This window comes from Penicillium digitatum, chromosome 5, assembly GCF_016767815.1.
Source record: "Penicillium digitatum chromosome 5, complete sequence".
NCBI classification, from domain to species: Eukaryota; Fungi; Ascomycota; class Eurotiomycetes; order Eurotiales; family Aspergillaceae; genus Penicillium; species Penicillium digitatum.
In genome coordinates this window covers 684,923-705,689 of record NC_089388.1, presented here as the reverse complement: position 1 = coordinate 705,689, position 20,767 = coordinate 684,923, and the positions used below count along the sequence as shown (strand labels likewise).

The following is a 20,767-nucleotide window of genomic DNA, read 5'->3' as shown; positions in this document are numbered from 1 at the left end:
GGGAAGAGAGTCAATAAACATGTCAGGCATCACTGCGCCTCCCAGCATTGCGGGCAAGGTGGTAAACACCCATGCGCAACGCACCCAGTAACTTCAGAATCCAGATTTTTTCTTTAACGTCATTGTTTTTGGAATCCATCCGATGGTATGCTCAGACATTCGGCAACCGGCGTTGTCCGGGGGGAATGCAGCTCACTCGATGTTCGCGCCACTGGTCACGCTGGCAGTCCTATGAAGAATCAATACCCGTGAACTGAACTTGGTTTTCATCTTGCCTACCTTGCTGCAGTACATCGCAAAATTGCACTTCTTGCATTTCAGAGGCTTGTGTCCGATATCTTCCTCGATCTTTCCACACTTGAAGCAGCTATCAAGGTCGTTAGCGCAAAGTGTCGTTATTAAGTCTTCCAAAGTAGACCCCACCTAGGGTCTTGGAAGTTACGTGGAACGCCGGGCTGGTAGTGATCCAAGGCGGCCAGAAACTGAGCCTTTCCCGGAGCTCTGAAGCCGTGGTCCTCGAAGATTGTTCGGCGGGAGGTGCAGTTGATTTGGGGCACTAGATCACGAAGATGCTGCAAATCCGCTCGGTTGATGCGAGCACCGGCACGCATCATGAGAGCACCCAGAATGATGGTGCGGTACTTGGATTCTTGGAAGAGGTCGTCCGGGTCCGATTCCATGGCACGACTGGCAGTAAACATCCGCTCTCCAAGGTTATCCGTGTCCAGTTTCTGGCGGACGTACGGGATGGTGACGTTAGCTAGCGAGTAGGCATATTCCGTGGTACTGTAGAGAGCCACGGCCTCCTGCGGTGCCAGCATGTCTGTTTGATGAACCATCGCACTCAACCTGTGCTCCCAGTGACCGGTCGTGATACCTAGATTGTCGTTGGACAAGGCAATAGCGACGTCGAGGTCTTGGTCGCTTTCAAACAGACCTAAAATAGACGTTGGTTCAGCCCGAAGTAGAGTAAAAAGAACGCGGGGCGGTGATACTGACGCCAGCCCCATCGACCCATGATGATTGTCGGATGCGTGCAATTGTGGGAGTGAGGTTGCGACTTAGCAAATTCAAACCCGGGACCGAAGTCGTACCAGAAGAAAGTTGGTAGCAGTAGTACTGGTAGAGAAAGGCGAATTCTGCGACTAGTTTGTGGATGAAGAACTGAGAAGTCGATTCACGACCCTGTCCACAAAAAATAAAAACGAGAAAAGTGCCGACTACCCAACTGGAGACTCGGAGTGTTCAACCCCGTTTGCTTGACTTCGTGAGACATGTTGAAGAAAACAGCCAGCTCTTACATATTCGATTTGTGATGAAATCCCTAGTCATAGATAAAGACCTCCTCGCCATTGCTTATAAGTTTTATCGCCTTCTTAGATATCCAAAGGCACATGGGTCTTTACTCACATTTTACATCCCCAACATCATCTTGGGGCCCAGGAAATCCCGTCAATCAAGTCTTGTGTCGTCAGTCAAAACAGGATATACAGCCCACTCTTCTTGGACGATTGAAACGGATTTCTGTCAATTTCCCGGGTTCATGGGCTGCGTAGAAGACAGAGATGAGACACAGCATAATATAGATGCCTGACTCGGCTCTTTTTCAACCGGAACATTCAGGGTGTAGTTCAATCAAGCATCATCAAAGGGGGGTGTTCCACTTTCCCAAAAAAAACAATAGCAGCTCAACTTCGTAGATATCGAGATCGGGATGAGACAGCGTGCCCACCGAACGACTTCCCTGTCAAATGATCATCCCATGGAATCTCAGACAGAGGATTGAGGACTTATAGCCTCAACAGTAAGGAGAACCACAGTCCGTTGATTCTATGGCAAGCTATCAGAGAGCTGAGAGAGAAGACAAGAGGGCGGAGAAAAAGTGAGCAGGACCGAGCCTGAGGATCAGGCACCAACAAACTATCTGGTATATTGTTTGAAAGCCTCATTATGTTCTCAGTCACTCCCCAAACCCCAGCCATATATAACCGTGCGAAAAGCTTAGAGGAGGCGATACCAAGCAGATGAGAGAACAATGTTTCGATCTGAAGAGCTTTCTTAGTTGCAATCATCCAAATTGGTAAGTTTGAAAGGTAGAATCAAGTGAGAGCATAGAGCATAGAACGTCGCACCCACAAGTCTACGTGGGAACTGGGTGGGAGTGGAAGGGGCCCTATGAGTCCCATGGGAATTCTTCTAGTGTCAATCTTGGCAACTCCGAAACTTGTGGTCCCTAGACTATTTCAGGGCGTATCATGTAGACCTGGGATTCTGGCTGAGAGTCTCGTGCGTAAGGGTTGGTGATTGAATTCTGGGGGAAAATGCAAAGCATCGTTCATCCTTGCCTCCAATATCAATGGCTTTGCTCCATCCTTCACTTTCACTTGTAGATACAGAGCGGAACAGAAGACGCTAGCTGGGGCCTGGATTAGTCTAGAATTTTTGCAGAGTATGGCAGACTGCCCGTTTCGAAAAATTTGGGCCTACAATAATTCTTGTGGGCTCACTCTGGGCCTCGCAGGATGACTAGCTTGGTTCGAGCAAGTTGATCTCATTTTGAAACTGTCCATAACCAGATTTTCGTCCTTTTTGGAACGGAAGAAATCGGAATCTTGAAATCCCTGTCCATCAGTCTCTCGCTATCCACAGCCAGTATGAACTTATTCCACGAACAAGCCCCTCACCCCCCCCCCCCCTGCAGAGTAAGTAACTGCATTCATTTCAACCACAGCCCTAACATATAACCAAAACAAGCTCCATTCGATTGACCAAAAGGGAGAAAGACGAGACCCCAGATGTGAGTGCAAGACAAAAACTCGGAAAAGTGACAGCAGAAAGAAAAGGCACATTGCTCGAACGCGGCTTAGCGCCCACTAGAGGTATTCGTACATATGCACACCTCAAAATCGCCCAGGAACCCCTCATCTTACATTTCCCCTCTGGAGGAAACATACTCCACCACGGGAGACTACGGGCTCAGGACCCTATTGGACTCCAACAAGAATTCCACAGGATGCTAGAAGATCATTGCCGAAATCATGGCCAAACGGTGGAGATCTTTTGCTTTTACGAGGAGCCTGAAGTGAATGGAGTTGGAAAGGTATGGGGTAAGCTCCTGCATGCTAAAAGCCAGCTATTCATTGACCCTGTTTAGATTGTGTCTGACTAATCTGCTATCATCCGGTTCTGCCAACATCGCTCTATCCACGGTGATCACATGCAGGTTACCAGGTTCAGCCGTTCTCTGGGTCCCGGATGCAAAGCTGGGAGCAATAATTTATGGCTGTGGGTCGATGAACTTCAAAATCGACAGGTGCAAGTCCCGTTGCAGGGAGCGATTTCCAGGTCAGCATACATGGCAAATCCCGGATGGTGGTCCCGAGACGCTCGGAAATTCGAGTGTGCAAATGGGCTTTTAAAATCAACGGTAGATGGTGGATAGTGATTGGCTAGTTTCGATCTTTCTTTCTCCTGATCAGGCATTATTCTGAAAGACAGAATAGAGTCCAGAGCATGCAAGTAGTCCAGAAGTGGCTTTCCTTTCCACCCTTTTGTTATCATTTGTTATCAATTAGTCTTCCAAGCTTTGGTTGCAATAGTCTTACACAAAGTGACTGACCTCTCATGAGAATTTGTTGCAAAGTCGTAGAGAGAACAAAGGCCCTTGAAGATAACTCAGGGAACCCACATTGGTGAACTTGGAACTGACAGTGGGTTTGAAATCGAAAGAATAGTAGATAGGGTTCCGCATCGATGGCTGATGAACAGGAGGGCAAGACCTAGGGGCAAATTGAGCAATGCAAGACTTGGGGTCTTGTGATGGTATCTACCCTGTGGCATAGGGATGTAAGGCGAAAAAAAGAAAATTGAAGACAGAGCTGAGAACAGAGATTTTTGGGGATGATTAAGAAGGGGAATCTCCCGAAAACAATCAAGTCAACCAAAACTACGTCTCACAAGGCAAGCCGGATATTTATCTGTGTATATACATTTCGAGCAAGCCACTAACAATAGAAAGCTTCGCTTTGTTTTCTCCCTTATTGAATCCTGCGTGATCTTTTGTTAGATGGCACTAGGAAATTGTCAAGAAAGATGCCACTTTGAACAGGAAAAAAAAAAGGTGAATATTAGCAAGTGGAATGCCTTGGAAATGGGTTTCCTTGGTGTCAAGCTTTGGTGACACGCAGGGTTGACCGGCGAGCATGATTGTGCTCTAAAGAGCGAGCGCAGCTATGTCCCTTTTTTGCCCCTCGCAGGCACAGTAAGCGATGGGGCATTCGCCGCAAGGCCACTGCCACCTAGGAGGGTACTAGTACTAGGTTCACTCTTCTAGATATAGGACCATTTCGTGTGTAATTTCTACCTCAGGGGCTCTTTTTTTTTTTCTCTATTTTAGATATGACGGAGAACTAAATTGCTTCACATAGGACAACTCCTTCTTTTGGTGAACGAAAAGAATGCGCCTTTCCGCACTATGTACACACATCTTTGTTTTCTTGTCACGAGCTAGTAGAAGGTACCAGATAAACATTTAATTTGGTTTTTGCCTCTCTGGTATGGTAGTAGAAGAGTTTCAACGGAGATTATTTATATCAAAGTCTCAAAAAGGGGGGGGGGGGGGGGGGGGGGGGGGGGGTGGGAAAAAAAAAAGAAGTCCAAATGTCAATCTGATGTCTATCAGAGGGGGTCCCGGAGAATGATCTCAGCAGGAGGCCAACCCGAACAGATATGGGGACCGCAGGCCCAACCAGAAGCATTGGAGACATTCAATCCCCTTCTCATGCAGGGTGAGCAAGTGGTTGGTCAACTCCGAGACAGAATTTCCGTTTCTCGGGGCGGAGATTAACGGAATGCAAAGAAAATTCGAAAGAAACGATTCAGTTGTCGGACAATGACTCCTCAGAAGAAGACTCGGAGATGGAGACGTAGGGTGAGGCAGAAGTTGCCCCTCTTGTGCACCATAATCAGGTTTCTCGTCGTGTAGTTTTGGAGGACGAGAAAGGGGGCTAAGAACCATGCCAGCAATACTAATGTAATGCAGAGAGAACCTTTGAAGATTTGCTGGCCATGAGTTCACTTGAATAGCTATTCTGCAAGGCTCTGTCATTTACTTTGTCCTTTGCTCTCATCTCTTCTATCGCTTGTACTACTGTAATCACAAGATTTTACCTCTAGACCAACTGAATCGGTAGATAGTAGTCTGTAATTTCTAACGTTGGGTAGTAGTCGGCAGTAAGGTGAATTAAGTGAAAAAATAGTAACCATCTTCTTAAATGTTCCGACATATTAAAAAAAAAAAAAAGAACCGATCTCATATTGTCTCAGTCAACCATCAAACCATTCACCGATCAAAAAGATTAGTATGCGGCTAATTCATACCAGGTTATCCTTCAGTGCCATGCACATACTTCTGATGTCAATCCCCCTTTACCATGCATTGGTTGCAGAGTCGTCCATCCCCGAAGTCGACGTTGCCATAATCGGCGGTGGTCTATCAGGATTATCTACCGCCAAGAATCTTGCAGCGGCCAATCGATCCTTCGTTATCCTAGAAGCAAGAGACCGAGTCGGTGGTCGCGTGCTCAATGCCAATCTCACAGGAAAGAACGTCCAAGAACTAGGCGCCGCATACGTTGGACCAACACAAAACCGCGTGCTAGCTCTCACAGCCGAACTCGGTCTACCCACCTACAAGACATACACGGTGGGAAAGGCAACGTTCTATCGAAACCACACAGCGCGTCATTATCAAGACAGTTTAGGTGGCATACCTCCCGTGGGCCTAGACTCACTCGTTGAACTTGCACTCTTCATGAACGACATCAATACCCTAGCGAGTAAAGTCGACCTAGAAGCACCATGGAGTACTCCGAATGCTCCGGCGCTGGATTCAATGACCCTAGAAACATACGTCAACTCTCGACTCTCCACTGCCGACTCTCGCGTTCTCCTCGACGTGGCCATCCCAGCCATCCTATCGACCGAACTGAGAGAACCGTCTCTGCCCTACGCGTTGTGGTGCATAGCTGCCGCCGGAGACGAATCGGGACCTGGAACAATCAACCGCCTCATCGGCGTCGACGGAGGTGCACAGGACAGTCGAGTTAGGGGTGGAACGCAGTTGCTCGCAACCCGACTCGCCGACAAACTCGGCTCACAAAACATCTACCTCAACACACCCGTGCGCAAAGTCCAGCTCAAAGAATCCCGCTATCTAGTCTCTTCCGATGAAGTCGCCATTTCAGCCCGACACGTGGTGGTGGCCATGTCCCCACCTCTAGCAAGTCGCATCACATTCGATCCGCTCCTACCCGCCGGAAGAGATCAGTTAAACCAGCGCATGCCCATGGGGGCACTTGGCAAAGCCATTGCTATCTTCCCCAGCGCCTGGTGGCGGCATGAAGGGCTCAACGGCGAAGGTGTGAGTGACACCGGATCGATCCGAGTGACATACGACAACTCGCCGGCGGATGGATCCTTCGGGGCAATCATGGGGTTCATTGAAGCGGATGAGATGCGCAAGCTGGATGCTGTGAGCGAGGACGAGGTTAAGCGCCAGGTCAAGCAGAGTTTTGCGAATTTCTTTGGTCCGCGCATGGAAAATGCTACTGATGTCCTCGTGCAGAGGTGGGATCTGGAGGAGTTCTCCCGTGGGGGTCCTAGTGCTTTCATGCCGCCGGGGGTTTTGACGCAGTATGGGTCTTTTTTACGGGCTCCGGTTGGGAGGATCCATTTTGCTGGAACTGAGACTTCGCTAAGGTGGATTGGGTATATGGATGGGGCTATCAGCTCGGGGGAACGGGTTGCTGGGGAGATTTTGGAGAATTGGTGAGTCGGGGTTTGATTATGGGGCTTTGCTTGGTGGATTCTTGAGGTTTGGGCGGGATTGTCGGGAAAAAAAAAAATCGAAGTTTATATCCGAAGTTTTGGACTCTACAAGAGAATGACTTTCTTGAGACTTGACTAGATTGATCAAGAGGAGTACTCTGGAGCTGGTTCGGGTAAATGAATATCATCTTTTGGGCAACTTTTAGGCTGATTTCTAGGAGCCTTGTTGAGGAAGTGTTTGGCATCTCCCCTAGTTCCTCACCTGACCTAGGCAATAATTCTTCAAGCTTATAGCGTTGATGTCGTGCGGTAGCTCAATGCTGGAGGAAATAATAAGAGGCTCCGTGCAATTTAGTCAACCAGATTCCAACTTGGAGATCCATGAAGTTGTCCAAATGTGTCAGTTGTGGACCTTTTCAATATTATATGCATTTTGCATTATGCATTTGCTGGTCCACGCTAGGAAATTTACTCCCATTTCCGAATCCGGAAGCATGTTATTCTTTTCCAGCTGAACTAATTTATTTCTCCAAAAAAGAGACCTTTCGGAAAAGTAAACACTGAATTTTCTTCACACCAACCCGCTGATTGCCGGGTGAACCGGAGATGCATAATCGCCCCGGTTGGCGTCACGCTAACGGTTTCGGGACTGAATGGGAAGAACTGTATAAAATAGACAATCCCCACCAGCAATTACACTAATCTTTGCCCTTGAAGGAAGTGTCTTTGCCAAAGTCATGTCAAGATCCAAACGTCGCCACCGCCATGCAAAGCCGGTCCAGCAAACCCAGTCACCGGCATGCTCTTCGTCGCCATCTCCAGTCACAGAGCCAGTCCGGCGCCATGACCGGCACAAAATCAAGAAGAGGCACAAGGCCAAGAAGAGGTTACCGCCATCTTCGCAGGCGTTCAAAAAGCATGGATTGAACCCGGAATCCCCTAAGGCAGGGCCATCCGATCCTTCGATCACAGACCATGAGCGAGCCAAGCCACGCTCCTTTGGTAGCTCTCAAGTCAATGCTCAGGAGCCAGGATCATCACACAAACATCCGCGGAAGTCACTGCAGCGTACTCCTCCATGTCAAGTGAGAACAGTGTGTGAGTCTGAGTTTGAGTTTGAATATAAAAATCCGACTCAGGCGAAGGCGTTGCTGAAGTCACGATTGGCTTTGCGATCACCTCCATCATCACCGCAAAAGGTCGTGGGCCTCAAGAATCCCACATTAGTCCCTGACTATGCATATGGGAACAAGACCGGTGAGGTACCATCGTCAGATCCAGACTCGGAATCTGGAAGAGGAAGCGATCCAGTCTCGCCATCCCCATCACCTCCCCCATCACTGCAAAAGATCGTCGACCTGAAATACGCCACCTTATTATCTGACCTCGACTGTCAGCACAACGCTTGTAGAGCATTGTTGTCAAATTCACCATCAAATTCACATTCAGTCACTGCAACTGGATCGGGAATGGAATCAGCCTTGCCATCGCCAGCATTGCCGGAAAGAGTGGTGGGCCACGAAAGGACCACACCAATGTCCCATTTTGGCCATTGGCAGCAGACGTGCGAAGTATCGATATCGGATACCGACAATGAGTCTGAAACTGCATCTGAAGCAAGACAGAGCTCAGAGCCGGAACTTTCCTCACCAATACCCTCACCATGCAAGAATTGCAAGATGACAGCGCGAAAACGAAAAATTTCAGACAACCACCAGGGCTCACAGCACAAGCCAGTAGTACCATATCCAGCCCCCTCATCATTGGAATGTCTGCCTGGATTTGAATCTGAACCCACGTTGCCAGTAGAGCGTGCCTGGTCTACCTTGTTATCGTTGGATGGAAGCACGCATCCAGAGCCCACTGTGCAAAACTTCAGAAGGGAGCACTGGCGCAAAGCCTGCGAGACAAAGGAACCACCATCACCATCCTCATCACGATTGGTTTCAATGATAGGGTCTGAGTCTCCATCAAAATATGTGTCCGAAACTGAATACGAACCACGGAGATCCGAATCTGAATCTCGATATCCATCGCCGACCCAATCGACAATAACACCAGTGTCATCTCCGCCTGTACCTCCAACTCTCTCCCGAGTTCGATCTCGGGTTCTTTCTTCGTTTCCCTCACCTCAACGCTGGTTGCCTAGACTAGAACGGCCAGACCAGGAAACATCATTGATCCCAACCGTGTGGGCCTCGCGTCTCCGGCATAGATGCGACATCAGGCGCCCCGAAGTCCCTTTCAAGATAGCCGGCAAAAGGTTCCCAAGACTCTTCGCCAAAATGCCACCTGGTGGTCACGAGAACATCGAGTTCAGATTCCCGGATACCTCCGACGATGATCCTGATTTTGATGACCCCAATTCTAAAATTCTAGAGGCTAAACGGCGTAGATTAGGGTTGACAGAACGTGAGGAATCACCTTCAGAGGCCCGGGTGTCGACAAACTCCGAGACCGAATCCGAGCCCGAGAGCGAGTCGGAGCCCGAGCCATTCATAGATCTCGGGGAACTGCTCGATCTGGCGAGATCGTCGAATCCCGAGCAATTGCCCGTGCTTGAAAGACCATCAGACCTCGAGAGCGAAAACCCGCACACCCCTACTTCCATCCGGAATGAGTTGCCGGTACGACAAACCAGGCAACTTAACAAGCGGATCGACGAGGCGGTTGTGATAGACAAGGAACAGAATCCCAAGTACTGGGGTGGCTCATGGATGAAGGAGTATGAGAGAGGGGGACAAATAAAGGAGCAAGTTGAGGCTGCGTACGGGCAAGAAATGAAGAAGAAGAAAGAAGATACGGAGAGAAAGAGAAGGGAAAAGCAGGAGAGGGAACAAATTCTAAAGGAGAAGAAGGAGAAAGAGAAGAAGAAAAGGGAAGAGGAGGAGAAGCAGAAGCAGGAGAGCCAAAGGAGAGAGCAGCTGGAACAACGGAGGGCGAGAGCGAGGGCAAATGACAAGCCCAAAGACGTTTTGTCAATGTTGCGGGAGATGTTAGACGACGAAAAAAGAACTGCAGGCGTTCAGACTCGGCCAGAACTTAGAGGGAATCAGAGCATTGCGGAGATGCAAAGACTGCAGATAGCCATTGATGCAGTCAAAATGTGGGAGCGAAAGAAGGAAAGGGCAAGGGAAATCGAAAGAGGAAAAAGGGGAGATATATGAAGCGCTAGCAAATGGTGGAAGCAACAGATGCAGTGGAATATTATCATTTACGATAAGAATTAACATCCTCAAGGTAGGCAAGGGAAAACAAATCATCGTGGTGGTATGGACAGATCTATTAGGGACAGTGCTGGGAAAATCATCAAGGCACGACCAGGGCAGTGTGGTGCAGACACCAAAATTCCTCTTGATGCCAAGGTCTTCATATATTGACACCCTAGACTTGCATAATACAAGATATGGGACACGAAAAACCAAAAACGAAAGCAAGGTGTGTTTCTAGATTACTCCCATGCATCTCCCCAATCATCATCGGCGTCTTCGTCTTTGGGTTTGGTGTCGATCTTCTTTGGTGCAACTACAGTCCGAGGCTTAGCGGTGTTTAGTGTTGACCGTGTTGTAACAGTGTTGGTAGATGCAGCCTTGGTCAGACCCTTTGGCAGAGGATTTTTGGCCTTGGTCTGAGACTTTGCAGCCAACCAGCCGGCAAAATCGGGTTCGCCGCCATCGTCGTAGGGTGTCACCGGGACTTTGCTCGATGAGGGAACAGGAGATGTGGGTTTGGGAGAGGTTACAGCGGCAGTGAATAAATCGTCGTCTTTTTCGTCGTCGTTCATCGCACCCCAGGCATCGAAAACGTCATCGCCCTCTTCTTCAGGCTCGTCGTAGGCCACCTGGGCTGGGCGATCTGACATTGACCGGTTTAAGGATTGAGCTGCGGGACGGAGGGCTTGTTTTGGTAGTTCAGCTGGGGTTGAGGGTGATGGTTTGGCAGGACGAGGGACCGACGCTGAGCGGGCAGTATCGGGATCAACAGTCTTGGTAGCGTTGGCGGTGGATTCAATCTCGCCGTGAGCTGTTGCGATTTTGTTTGTGAATGATGAAATGGCCCAGCCAGCCCAGGATTTATCATTGGGGGTTCCAACACGAGCATCGGATTTGTTAACTTCTGCAGGTGCCGCAGGGGGTATGACGGTATCTGGCATCGTGCTAGCATATTTCCGTATCCGCTGGATATAAAAATCAAGTGTCTTGTTTGCTTGGTCGCGGATCAATCTGCTCAGCAGTGAGAATAGGGCCAGAGTTTAGCGATCGAGCATACTACTTACTTTTCCTTGTCCAAAAGTCCAGGGCAGATAGCGGGTAAGATCTTAGAAGCACAATCTTCTTCGCTAAATACATCGACCGTCGCGGACAAAGCCAAAAGTCCTGCATTTCGAGCATGGACAAATGGATCTCTGATAGCTCTTGTAAATGCTGCAATAAGCACCTTGGATCGAGTCTGCACCAAATGTTAGCGACATGATCCAACATTATAGATAAATCACCTACACTTTGACCAAGGTTCTTAGCAATCCGGCCGAGACAAATGGTGGTGTTTGTCCGGATGCCAGGTTGCTCATCGTTAGCAGTGCGGGCGAGGAACTTCAACAGTTCGCCGTTGACAATCCGATCATTTAGTTTGTTGATGATAGTCAGAACAGCCTTCACTGTTTGCTCTCGAACCACCGGGGCGACATCGGTGAAGCCTGAAGTCTATGCCATTTTAGTACAAAGTGGATTACTCAAAATCGAACAGCTTACCATTTGAGGGAATATCTTGTCGTTGACAACTCTCTGGGGAAGATTATCGATCATTGACGGAAGGTTATCCAAGAGGCAGACCCGCAATGCTCGATCCGTGTTTCCAAATAAGCGGACGATAACAGGGGTTAGCTTAGCGTTAAATTCTTCTGGTGACAGCTTTGCTCCAATCTTCAAAGTAGCTCCAAGAACTTTCGGCCCGCCGCCACCAAACTCGACGGACTTGAGCAGCTCGGGGAGCACCTTCATCTTAAAGAATTCCTCGGGGAAGTCATCAGAGAGATTATCAAGCTCGCTACAAGTAGTGACACGTTAGTCAAGAGACCGTTACATGCAAGATCTTGGGAGTATACGCACTGGATAAATTCTTCACGCTCAGCGTCACTCTTGAGCCCCAGGCTGTCGATGTCTTCGGTCATTCGAATAAGTGGTGTCTGGAAGAATCCACCTTGTTTCTTTCCCTGCTCCACGAAATGCCCTGGGCTCAATCGTAGCTTCGGGTTGGCGGTGCAAAGACGCTTATAGCTCTGCTGCATGCTGGGAGGAATGTTCGTCGTCTTGCCAGCTTGGTCGCCGCCTGAGAACCCCCCATTAAAAACCTCGAATATCAAGATACCCAACCCGTAAGCATCGACTGCGGCCAAAGGATTACGCTTGATAGTGTCCCAGCCTGTTTTTACAACTTCCGGGGGCGTGTATCGACCGGCATCAGGCACACTGCTTCCGTATGTCTATGCAAGGAGTCAGTACATGGCATCATTCGGGCAGTCCCCAGATAGGGCCGAGCCACAATTTCTCACATAGATAATCGCATCGTCTTCCTTCATAGAGCTCAGAATGTCAAATCCTCCTAGCTTCCATTCGCCGCTCTCGCTTGTGAACACCGAGGATGCGCGCACGGCGCCGTGAACCGAAGAAGCATCGTCATTGATGAATTTGAGAGTGGACTGTCCGTAACAATTCCGTCAGCAATTCCCTGATACTAGTCTCCCCAAAATTTCGTACCGCCACGGTATACAACCCCCACTTGGCCGTCTCTTCGCTCAAGCTCCTCCGCTTCACCGGCCAGCTGAGTGGCTCGACTCGTTCCGTGACAATATAAAGAGTGTGCTCCGTCTATCAATTCGTAAGCATCTGTATCATAATCCCAAATCCAGACCAAAAGATCCGGGAGCCTAGTGTACCTCAATCGTATCCAGAACCTTAATAACACCAGGATGCCGCAACGTTCTAGACTTGCGCACCGCATTTTTCGCAAGAGGAAGGCGTGACTTGTTCGCATTGACATCAAATGTAAAGACGCTGCAAGTGGAACCGTCATCCTAAGCGTGACACGACATCGTCAGCCATTGACGCTCGCCCCGCGTGAAAGGAGCCAAAAAGCCACCGTACCCGTTTCGTACCGTTGTGCAGTGCCCAGACCGAATCACCGATGTCGACTCTGTCGCCGAGGGAAAATGGGAGTCCTCCGCCCTTCGCGATGGCAGATCCGATAGCTGATTTCAAGAAATCCATGGCCGCTTTGTGACCGATGTGGTAGATCGAGGATGGTTTGAGGCGTCCGGGGTTCGCAAGTCTGGGCGACCAATGGCCAAGGGGTCAATGTGCGGCTGGTTTTTGGGATTATATCAATAGGTCGGGTTGGTGAATGAAGAGTATCCAGAAACAACGTTCTCGCAAGTCAGAATAGCCAGACACATCATATGCCAGACTCCTTTCACCCGTCTTATCGTGATAAACACTGTTTGCCTAAGGCCACAACGCGCTCCTATAAAAGGAGCTCCACTTTTATCTTCCTTTTCCTCACCTCCATCCCACGATCCCACGCGTCTGATTTCGTCGCCAGATCATTGATGATACTTACGCTACTGCATTTACCTAAGTCAACACTCAGTCCCGGTAGGCATTCAATAGTCCTATTTATTAACCAGTAAGTTCCCATTTCCCCGCGTGTCAATTCAACCAGCAACACATGTCACCCCCCCTCCAATGATGCGAACTCTGGTAAAAGGTCAGACCAAGACTACAACATCACAAAAGAAGACTCGCCCAGCAAACCTGATGGTACTCCCGCAAACTCCAAAACCCCCGCAAGACACCACAAATCAACCCCGGAGCGAACGTCAAGAGCTACCACCTGGCGCGCACGAATCAACCATCTCTTTCCAACAGACTTCCCAACTATTGGATCAGCCGTGCTGGTGCCACACCACCACAGATCTGTGCCCAGACCACGACAACACTCTCTTCAGATCACACTTCCAATGACCAACTTCACACAACACCACTCCCCCCACTCTTCCAGCAGAACACAAATGTCTCCCATCGGAACGCTGGCAGGCAGCAGCCGGATCCTGGCCAACACCCCCGTGGCTCGTGGCCACGTCGGACAAAGCGGCGTTGGTCCTGGATCATGGGAGACATTGTGTATATTCATACTTCTGTCCGTCCTGAACCGTTACCGCATACGGGCTTGGCGTGTGCGCGCTCCGCTGCGATCTCGCTTTCAAATGCTCTAATATCTTTGCATATTGCCGTGTTATGTTGCTGAGGTCCGCCACGGGATCGTATCCCAGAGGCGATGTGGTGATAGTGCGCACGGTGCTGGGTCTATCGCGTGAGAAAGTATGGGAAACGGGGAAGTGATGCCGCTTTCTGGGGTTGCCGTGTCCACTTCGCTTCCATGAGGACGGTTCGGCGACCAATGGCTGTGGCTTAAAGGGCACGAGGGTTTAAGATTAGGAGAAGACGCGGTTTGGGTGGTTGGAGTGCATTCTCATGGTGTTCTTTGTGTTGGCCTAGAGTCGAACGTATTCTTTCTGGCAGCGTTCTGTTGGCTGTGCGGAGTACGGACTTCTCTAAAGTTTTCTCTTTGACTGCTTGGTGAATGGCATTCCTGGCTACCCTTTCTATCACTTCTTTCTTTTCTCTTTTTCATCTGTTGTGAAGAGTGGTGTGGGCATGTTACTGTGGGGGGTTAGAAGTTGGGAGACGGGGAGGGGTATTGGGGTTTGGGCTGGAGGTGTTTGGTTTTTGCGATGCTTGGAGATGTTTTTGGGGTTTGTCCTCGGGCTTGTCTATGGCTTGAGTGTGGTCAGAAGAGCTTGCAATGGGACGAAGCACCGCGGTGGGTTGATGTCTGGTGTCTGTGGCTTGGATGATGACACTGTTGTAATTCAACCTGAGGAGATACTTCCCCTTACACTTGACTCGTTTTTCATTCGAATTGGGGTGCTTTACATCTGCTGACATCTGCCACAGTTATCTAGCATTGCGGACATTCGGATTTGGTCCATTATGGGTTTTTACTTTAAGTATAGATGTGGGTGGTTTCTACACGAAAGGTTATACCTTGAAACGCTGTCTGCACATTCATAGGCCTTTTTCCGCGTTTGCCTTAGGTTTCTCCAGAAAATCTAAGAACTAGAAAAACGACTACCAAGAAGACATGAGTAACATAAGCGGCCTGATAATCTTGTAGCAGATTTACGCAAAATGGCAGAGGAAATTTTCATATAGCCATTTCATTGCCAAGTGGGCATGAGTCCACTCGAGCTATCTGTACTGTCAAGTTCAAGCAATGTCAACCACGCCTCACTCACTGCTCTGCTTCCTCCCCCAGACCGAGCACCTTCATTCACATCACCATCTGACGAATCGTCTCATTGCCGAGACACAACCCATTGCAGACCTCAATTCCTTCCATGGAAGTTGCAAAGACCAATGGGCCCATCAAGGGGACACACAGACCTTCAATCAACAACCGAGAAGAAAGAAAGGGAAGAGATAAACAGGGAAAAAAGAAAAAGGATAAGAGAAAACCAGAAGGAAGAGAACATCTCAGGTAAAAGAGAAACCCTCAAGACTTCAACTCGATGATGACACATGTGAAAGTGTTGTGCACTAGGTAGGCATACGACAAAGAGCTAGTTTGGATATCAAGTGCTCGATTTCATTGGTTTCATCGCCAAGAAATTCAGTTTCCATGTACACCACCAGATCGAGATCTGGAAAATAGATAGGCACAACTGGTAGATTGATCTTTCACGTCTGATCACAGGGTTAGCGGATGTTCTTCAACACCACAAAACTGTTCACTTACCGAGCATGTCTTGAGGCGACATGAAGTTCACCGCAGAATTCAATTGTTTTGAAGATCCCGTCGATGACGGAGAACATCTGACAGATGAAGACGCGGTCATGGAATAGTAACCAGGGTACTTGATTTGGTGGGTGCCAATATTGCAGAGCACGGACGAGTCACAGCTAAGCGAGAAGGTGTAGCATCATTCGAGGGAACCGCTCACGGCTTCATGATTCCAGAGGTTCATTTTCCTTCATCCGTTGCCTCAGCCGGGTGGGAAGCTCCGGGGGTTGATGCTGGGGTATTGGCAGACATCTGGGGTGGTATTTGAGGCATTTGGTTGAAGCCGTTGCTGGGTGTCCGATGCTGGCTTGGTGGGAAATGATGCGATTGATGAGGGCTTGAGGAAAAGTGGGGCTGCTGTGGGTAGTTGCCACGGTTGGGAGGCACTGGGATGGTTAAAAACTGGAGATGCTTGATGGGGGACTGTAGCCACACTCACTATGTGCCGACTGTTGAGGATATCCGGGCTGGCTGGGCATAAACATTAATGATTGAGGGGGCTGTCCAGATTGCGAGTTCTGGTGCATCATCATCGGCGCACCACGGCTAGGGCTTGGGTATCCACTATGCGGCTGGGGTGCATGTTGGGGATAGACGTGGCCCGGGTTCGGGGAGTACATGGGCATCTGTCCATTATACGGAGTCATACCTTGCGGGACTCCCATGTAGGGTCCATTCGAGGCCTGCTGCACCATCATAGGAGCGCCATTCACAAATTGAGGACCACCGCCCTGGAAAGGTCTCATGTGGCCAGGTTGGGGGCCACCGTAAAACTGCGGGACCGGCTGTGGGAAGGAAAGCTGGGCATGTGGGGCCATTGGGGACGGGTATCCATGTTGCATCCGCGGGGATGGGAAAACCTGTGAATTTGACGCGGACAACTGCATGCGGTGATGATCATCCACGTGGGAGGGGCCATGAAGGCCCTGAGAGTGAAGACCATGGGGTCCATTCGAGGGACCAGAAGATGGCGGCATGGCTGAGTTACCTTGCTGGAAGTGGAAGGGAACCTGATGCTGCTGGGGAAAATTGGTGTTGTTGGAGGTGGAGCGACCCTGGGGTGATACTGTCGGCACGCCGACAGGCTGTTTGAACAGCTGATCGTACGTCTTATCTTCGCTACCATCCGCTATGTCCCAAGTTGGCAAGGTCTTGTAGGGTGGCGGGATACCTCCATTCAAGGTAATCAACCTTTCAGCTGACTCTGCATTCTCCTTCTTCATGCGCTTGATAGGATTGAATTGGTCACTGATCGAGGGGCGTTCAGAGGCAGGCAGTGGCTTTCTTGGGCCGAAGAATGCAGTCGGTGTTGTGGCGCGTGACACAGAGCGGTTGCGAGAGAAAGGCTGTGGGCTTGCAACGGCTGCCGAAGTTCCAGGCGTGAAAGTGCTCGCTGCGGGGTTTGGCTTGAATTCCATAGCTTTGACATTGAACTTAGTTGCTGCGGAAGACCCGACCTGTGACTTAGCAGGGCTGGTGATTCTCTGCTGGTCGCTGGCGGGACCGGTCGGAGGCCCACGGGCATCTTGAATGGGAAGAGGAGTTGGAATAGGTCCCATCCCCGCGCCCTTTCGTTGCTGCAGATTGTCCGCTAGTCGATGACTGAGCATACCAACACCAGAGCGTCCCGGCGGAACAGCTTGCTGGGGAAATCGTCCACCAGTGCTAGCGAGCGGCCCAGTGGGAGGATAGCCCTGACGAGTGCGGTTGTAGTTCTGACGATCAGCGGGTGCAGATGGGGGCACAGCTCCAGTAGGTCCAGCACCACGAGTAGGTGGCTGTTGTTCCGTGGGAGGTGTAGTAGCCTTCGGCGTGGTCTTGTCGTCGCCCTGTTGCAGCGCTCGTTGCATGATTGCTTCCTGCTTTAGCCGGTCCTTGGCTAGGATAGGAACAAGGTCTTTCGGCACCGGAGTTAAGAGTTTGAAGCTCTTAGAAAACTTCATCAGCTCATTGAGTTTCATAGTTCGGTCATATGAGGCCTGATTGCGACGGCGCTCCTGCATCTTTAGTTTCTCGCTATTTGCGAACTGACGGAAGTGATCCAACACCTCTACCTCCACGTTTGCGGTCGCATTTTCAGGTACAGCCCGCTTTGCGGCTGGCACAGCAGGTGCAGTAGGCAATGCGGGTGTGACACTCTTGCCCAGGGCAGTTTTTCGCTCGGTATCTGTTGTGGGTTGCAGCGACGCGACCAGCTCGGCTTGCTTATCTGAGGGTGCAGCTTCCTTTGCCACAGCCTGAGGGGGGATGGGGATAGGAGCGGCGGGGGCCGGAGAAGAAACAGGCTGTTTTGTGGGTACACTGACAGTCGCAGTAGGCTGAGGAGCTGCCTGGCGGCGTCCAGGGGGCATGTACTTGTTTGGCTGGCCGGAAAGCAGAGGAGGGAAGGCTTTGTCTTCGCGGCGAACACCACTGTACTTGTCTTCTTCGTCTTGGTCGCCAGCATCCGGTGCCACAAGGCCACGCTCCTCGCGCATGTGGGAGTTGTCCACATCTTGTCCCTCAATCTCACGTGCGATCCGAGCTGCCTCCGCCTGTTTCTGTTTGTAGTTTGGATCCGAACGATCGAGACGAGTGGTGTAGATATTCTCATCATAATTGGTCTTGGCTCCGAAAAGACGCTCGTTTGCCTCAAACTGGTCCCATCCTGCAGAAGTGTTGCTTGTCTCAAGTGACATGTCAACGTCAGTCTCGGCAGGTTCCCAGCGCTGCAAGGTGCGCTCTCGCATGGCCAAATTTCCGGAGATATCAGTGTCGGTTCTGAAACCTTGGGAAGCACCTATGGTTTAGATTAGTATATTTATAAACGAATCTGACTAAACAAAACAACCCGTACCATTTGGCTCCTTGGCTGAAACTTCAGCTGTGGTAACGTTTGGAACGGCTATATCGACGACATCCTTAATATCGAATGACATGATGTATTCAGGCGCGGCGCCTATGTATGGACTTGCAACATCGCTGACGCCGTTTGCCCGAGGCTGACCCTCTGGCGAAGTTCGCTGAACCATCTTGAGTAGGAACGAAAGTTCATTGGGCTCCATGGTTGAAGAAGAGAAGATACCGGTAAACTTCTCTCCGGACTTGGTGGTAATAGTGGTGTGTAGGCCCTATGTAGCAGTTAAGAATCAATCAATAAGATGGTGGTGTGACTTGGCCTTACAATGAAGCTGGCGAATAAGAAGATAAGGCGGTCATGAGCATGGCTATCAGGGGTGTTTGACTCCTTTTGGTTAGGTCTCGGGGACCCAGACTGTTTCTGGTGGGCCATGTTGCCGTTCGATGAAGCGTATGAAGATCGTTGAGTGATGGGGTTGGTCCCTTGGGTCCAGGCCTTGTGGGAGTTTGTGCGCCTATGCCGTAGAACCTTGCGTTAGCGGTACTGGTCACAAAACAGAGAACAACAAAAAGTTTCTGCCATCTAATCCAACAGCTTCAATTGGCTCTTGCTGGCGCACAACTCGATGCAAGCCTGTAACAGACCTCACCGGCTCAAATGCGCGTGCACGAGTTCAATCGCCAGCAAGACAAGGAAAGGGCACAATAAGAACAAAGGGAAGATTCCCAAATCTGGAGGAGATGGAAATATACAACAACACACTGTCTGTGAGAAAGAGCTAAACATACCGTTGTCCGCCATCGACGGGGCTGCCCGACTGTCGTCGATTGTCGGACCCCTTGGTGCTGTTACTGGATCTCAAAGTGGATCGACTGGGGTTTGGGGCGCCCGCGCTGGCATTGCCAGACGCGTTGTTGACCGGCACAGAATTAATAGCGGAGGCCATTGATTGACTTTGGTGTCAGTCAGGGCAAGCTTGCGTCGTGGAACTTCACACGGCGGAAAGCCGCGAGGATGAGGCACAATGCCACAACACACACCGCCTGCACAAACAGGACTTGGGGGGGAAAGTGAGGGGGAAGGATAAGCAACCACCACACTGCGGAGATATCGGAATTCCAATGTCAGGATAACAAGGAGGGAGGAATGGAAGTGAAAGAACAGAAAGATAGAAAAAATAGAAGAAAGAGAGATGGGCTTGTCGCAAGTTGATGGGGGAAGGGGACTCTGGAGAGAAGTCACGCGTATGGTATTGTATTTGTGTTACACCCTATTTCTTTACTTTTTTTCTTTTTTCTTTTTTCTTTTTTCTTTTTTCTTTTTTCTTTTTTCTTTTTGCTTTTTTCTTTTTGCTTTTTGCTTTTTGCTTTTTGCTTTTTGCTTTTTTCTTTTTTTGAGCTTTTTGACTTAAAATATGCCAGTGGGAATACTGTTGTTGAGTTCACAAAGAAAGATATTCATTGTTCTTGTATGCATTCTGTGCTCTTGGACCTCCAACCCTAGGGATAGGGCCAGTTGCAAATGTTGCTGACAGTAGGTATACGGGTCAGGCTGAGGTAGCTTCCACGTCCATACATTGACCCCTCATAGAGTTTAAGAGTACACTACCATAATTCAGAATGACGGCATTTGTGCGATATAGGGCCAGTACCCATGAGCCCAATGAGATATAAATTTCTTTCCTTCTGATGCACAAAGCAGCTAACGTAACTACCAATAGAAACAAGCAAACCTGCATGGGTAGGTAATACATGTATATACATCATCTCCTATGCTGAACTACATTTATCTACCATTCACAGCGTCCCAAGCACTCGTCTCATTACTCAGATCATACTACAAAGCATGCTATTTTGTATCTGGCGATTATTTACCGATTTCTATGGCCAGTATACATATGCTCACTCCATTCAGATGTCATTTTCAAGGTCATACAGCATAGGTCACTGTACACATCTGGTTCCATGGGAACTTGCTCCGTCAGGTGGGGCTCTCCTATTTTAGCGGCCGTCATATACCTAGGTGACTCTTCGCTAAGTAGATTCCCGTGACTCAACAAGGTCCCCTGCGGGGCTTATGGTCCAATTTGTGTACCGCTGCAGAGAGGTTTTACAACTACTACTACTAACCTTTGGATTATCACCACCATAGCGCACTATCAATCTGCCTGGTGGAAATACCGCAATCATCGACATTCCCAAC

General features: G+C 49.6%; 6 protein-coding genes across 6 annotated transcripts; 3 read left to right on the top strand and 3 right to left on the bottom strand.

The window, feature by feature from the left end:
- Positions 1 to 192: 192 nt before the first annotated feature.
- Positions 193 to 1,018, bottom strand: Pdw03_1465 (Zinc finger, MYND-type; the record flags this gene model as incomplete). The annotated part of the gene is made up of 3 exons (XM_014679557.1): positions 193 to 367; positions 424 to 937; positions 1,000 to 1,018. 3 exons carry the CDS (start codon positions 1,016 to 1,018, stop codon positions 193 to 195), a joined length of 708 nt encoding a protein of 235 aa, XP_014535043.1.
- A 4,395-nt stretch (positions 1,019 to 5,413) lies between these two features.
- On the top strand, positions 5,414 to 6,832 carry Pdw03_1464 (Flavin amine oxidase; the record flags this gene model as incomplete). Its single annotated transcript, XM_014679558.2, has 1 exon — positions 5,414 to 6,832. The coding sequence occupies one exon, from the start codon at positions 5,414 to 5,416 to the stop codon at positions 6,830 to 6,832; it is 1,419 nt and encodes a 472-aa protein (XP_014535044.2).
- A 733-nt stretch (positions 6,833 to 7,565) lies between these two features.
- On the top strand, positions 7,566 to 10,208 carry Pdw03_1463 (uncharacterized protein; the record flags this gene model as incomplete). The annotated part of the gene is made up of 2 exons (XM_066099909.1): positions 7,566 to 9,553; positions 10,118 to 10,208. 2 exons carry the CDS (start codon positions 7,566 to 7,568, stop codon positions 10,206 to 10,208), a joined length of 2,079 nt encoding a protein of 692 aa, XP_065957636.1.
- A 71-nt stretch (positions 10,209 to 10,279) lies between these two features.
- Pdw03_1462 (Protein kinase family protein) lies at positions 10,280 to 13,094 on the bottom strand (the record flags this gene model as incomplete). Its single annotated transcript, XM_014679560.1, has 9 exons — positions 10,280 to 11,051; positions 11,105 to 11,277; positions 11,328 to 11,531; positions 11,580 to 11,874; positions 11,937 to 12,310; positions 12,380 to 12,526; positions 12,585 to 12,695; positions 12,764 to 12,901; positions 12,972 to 13,094. The coding sequence occupies 9 exons, from the start codon at positions 13,092 to 13,094 to the stop codon at positions 10,280 to 10,282; spliced, it is 2,337 nt and encodes a 778-aa protein (XP_014535046.1).
- A 188-nt stretch (positions 13,095 to 13,282) lies between these two features.
- On the top strand, positions 13,283 to 14,098 carry Pdw03_1461 (uncharacterized protein; the record flags this gene model as incomplete). The annotated part of the gene is made up of 2 exons (XM_066099908.1): positions 13,283 to 13,509; positions 13,591 to 14,098. The coding sequence occupies 2 exons, from the start codon at positions 13,283 to 13,285 to the stop codon at positions 14,096 to 14,098; spliced, it is 735 nt and encodes a 244-aa protein (XP_065957635.1).
- Positions 14,099 to 15,906: 1,808 nt separating this feature from the next.
- Positions 15,907 to 19,511, bottom strand: Pdw03_1460 (PAB1 binding protein (Pbp1), putative; the record flags this gene model as incomplete). Its single annotated transcript, XM_014679562.1, has 5 exons — positions 15,907 to 16,112; positions 16,166 to 18,505; positions 18,563 to 18,836; positions 18,890 to 19,079; positions 19,354 to 19,511. 5 exons carry the CDS (start codon positions 19,509 to 19,511, stop codon positions 15,907 to 15,909), a joined length of 3,168 nt encoding a protein of 1,055 aa, XP_014535048.1.
- Between the last annotated feature and the right edge of the window lie 1,256 nt (positions 19,512 to 20,767).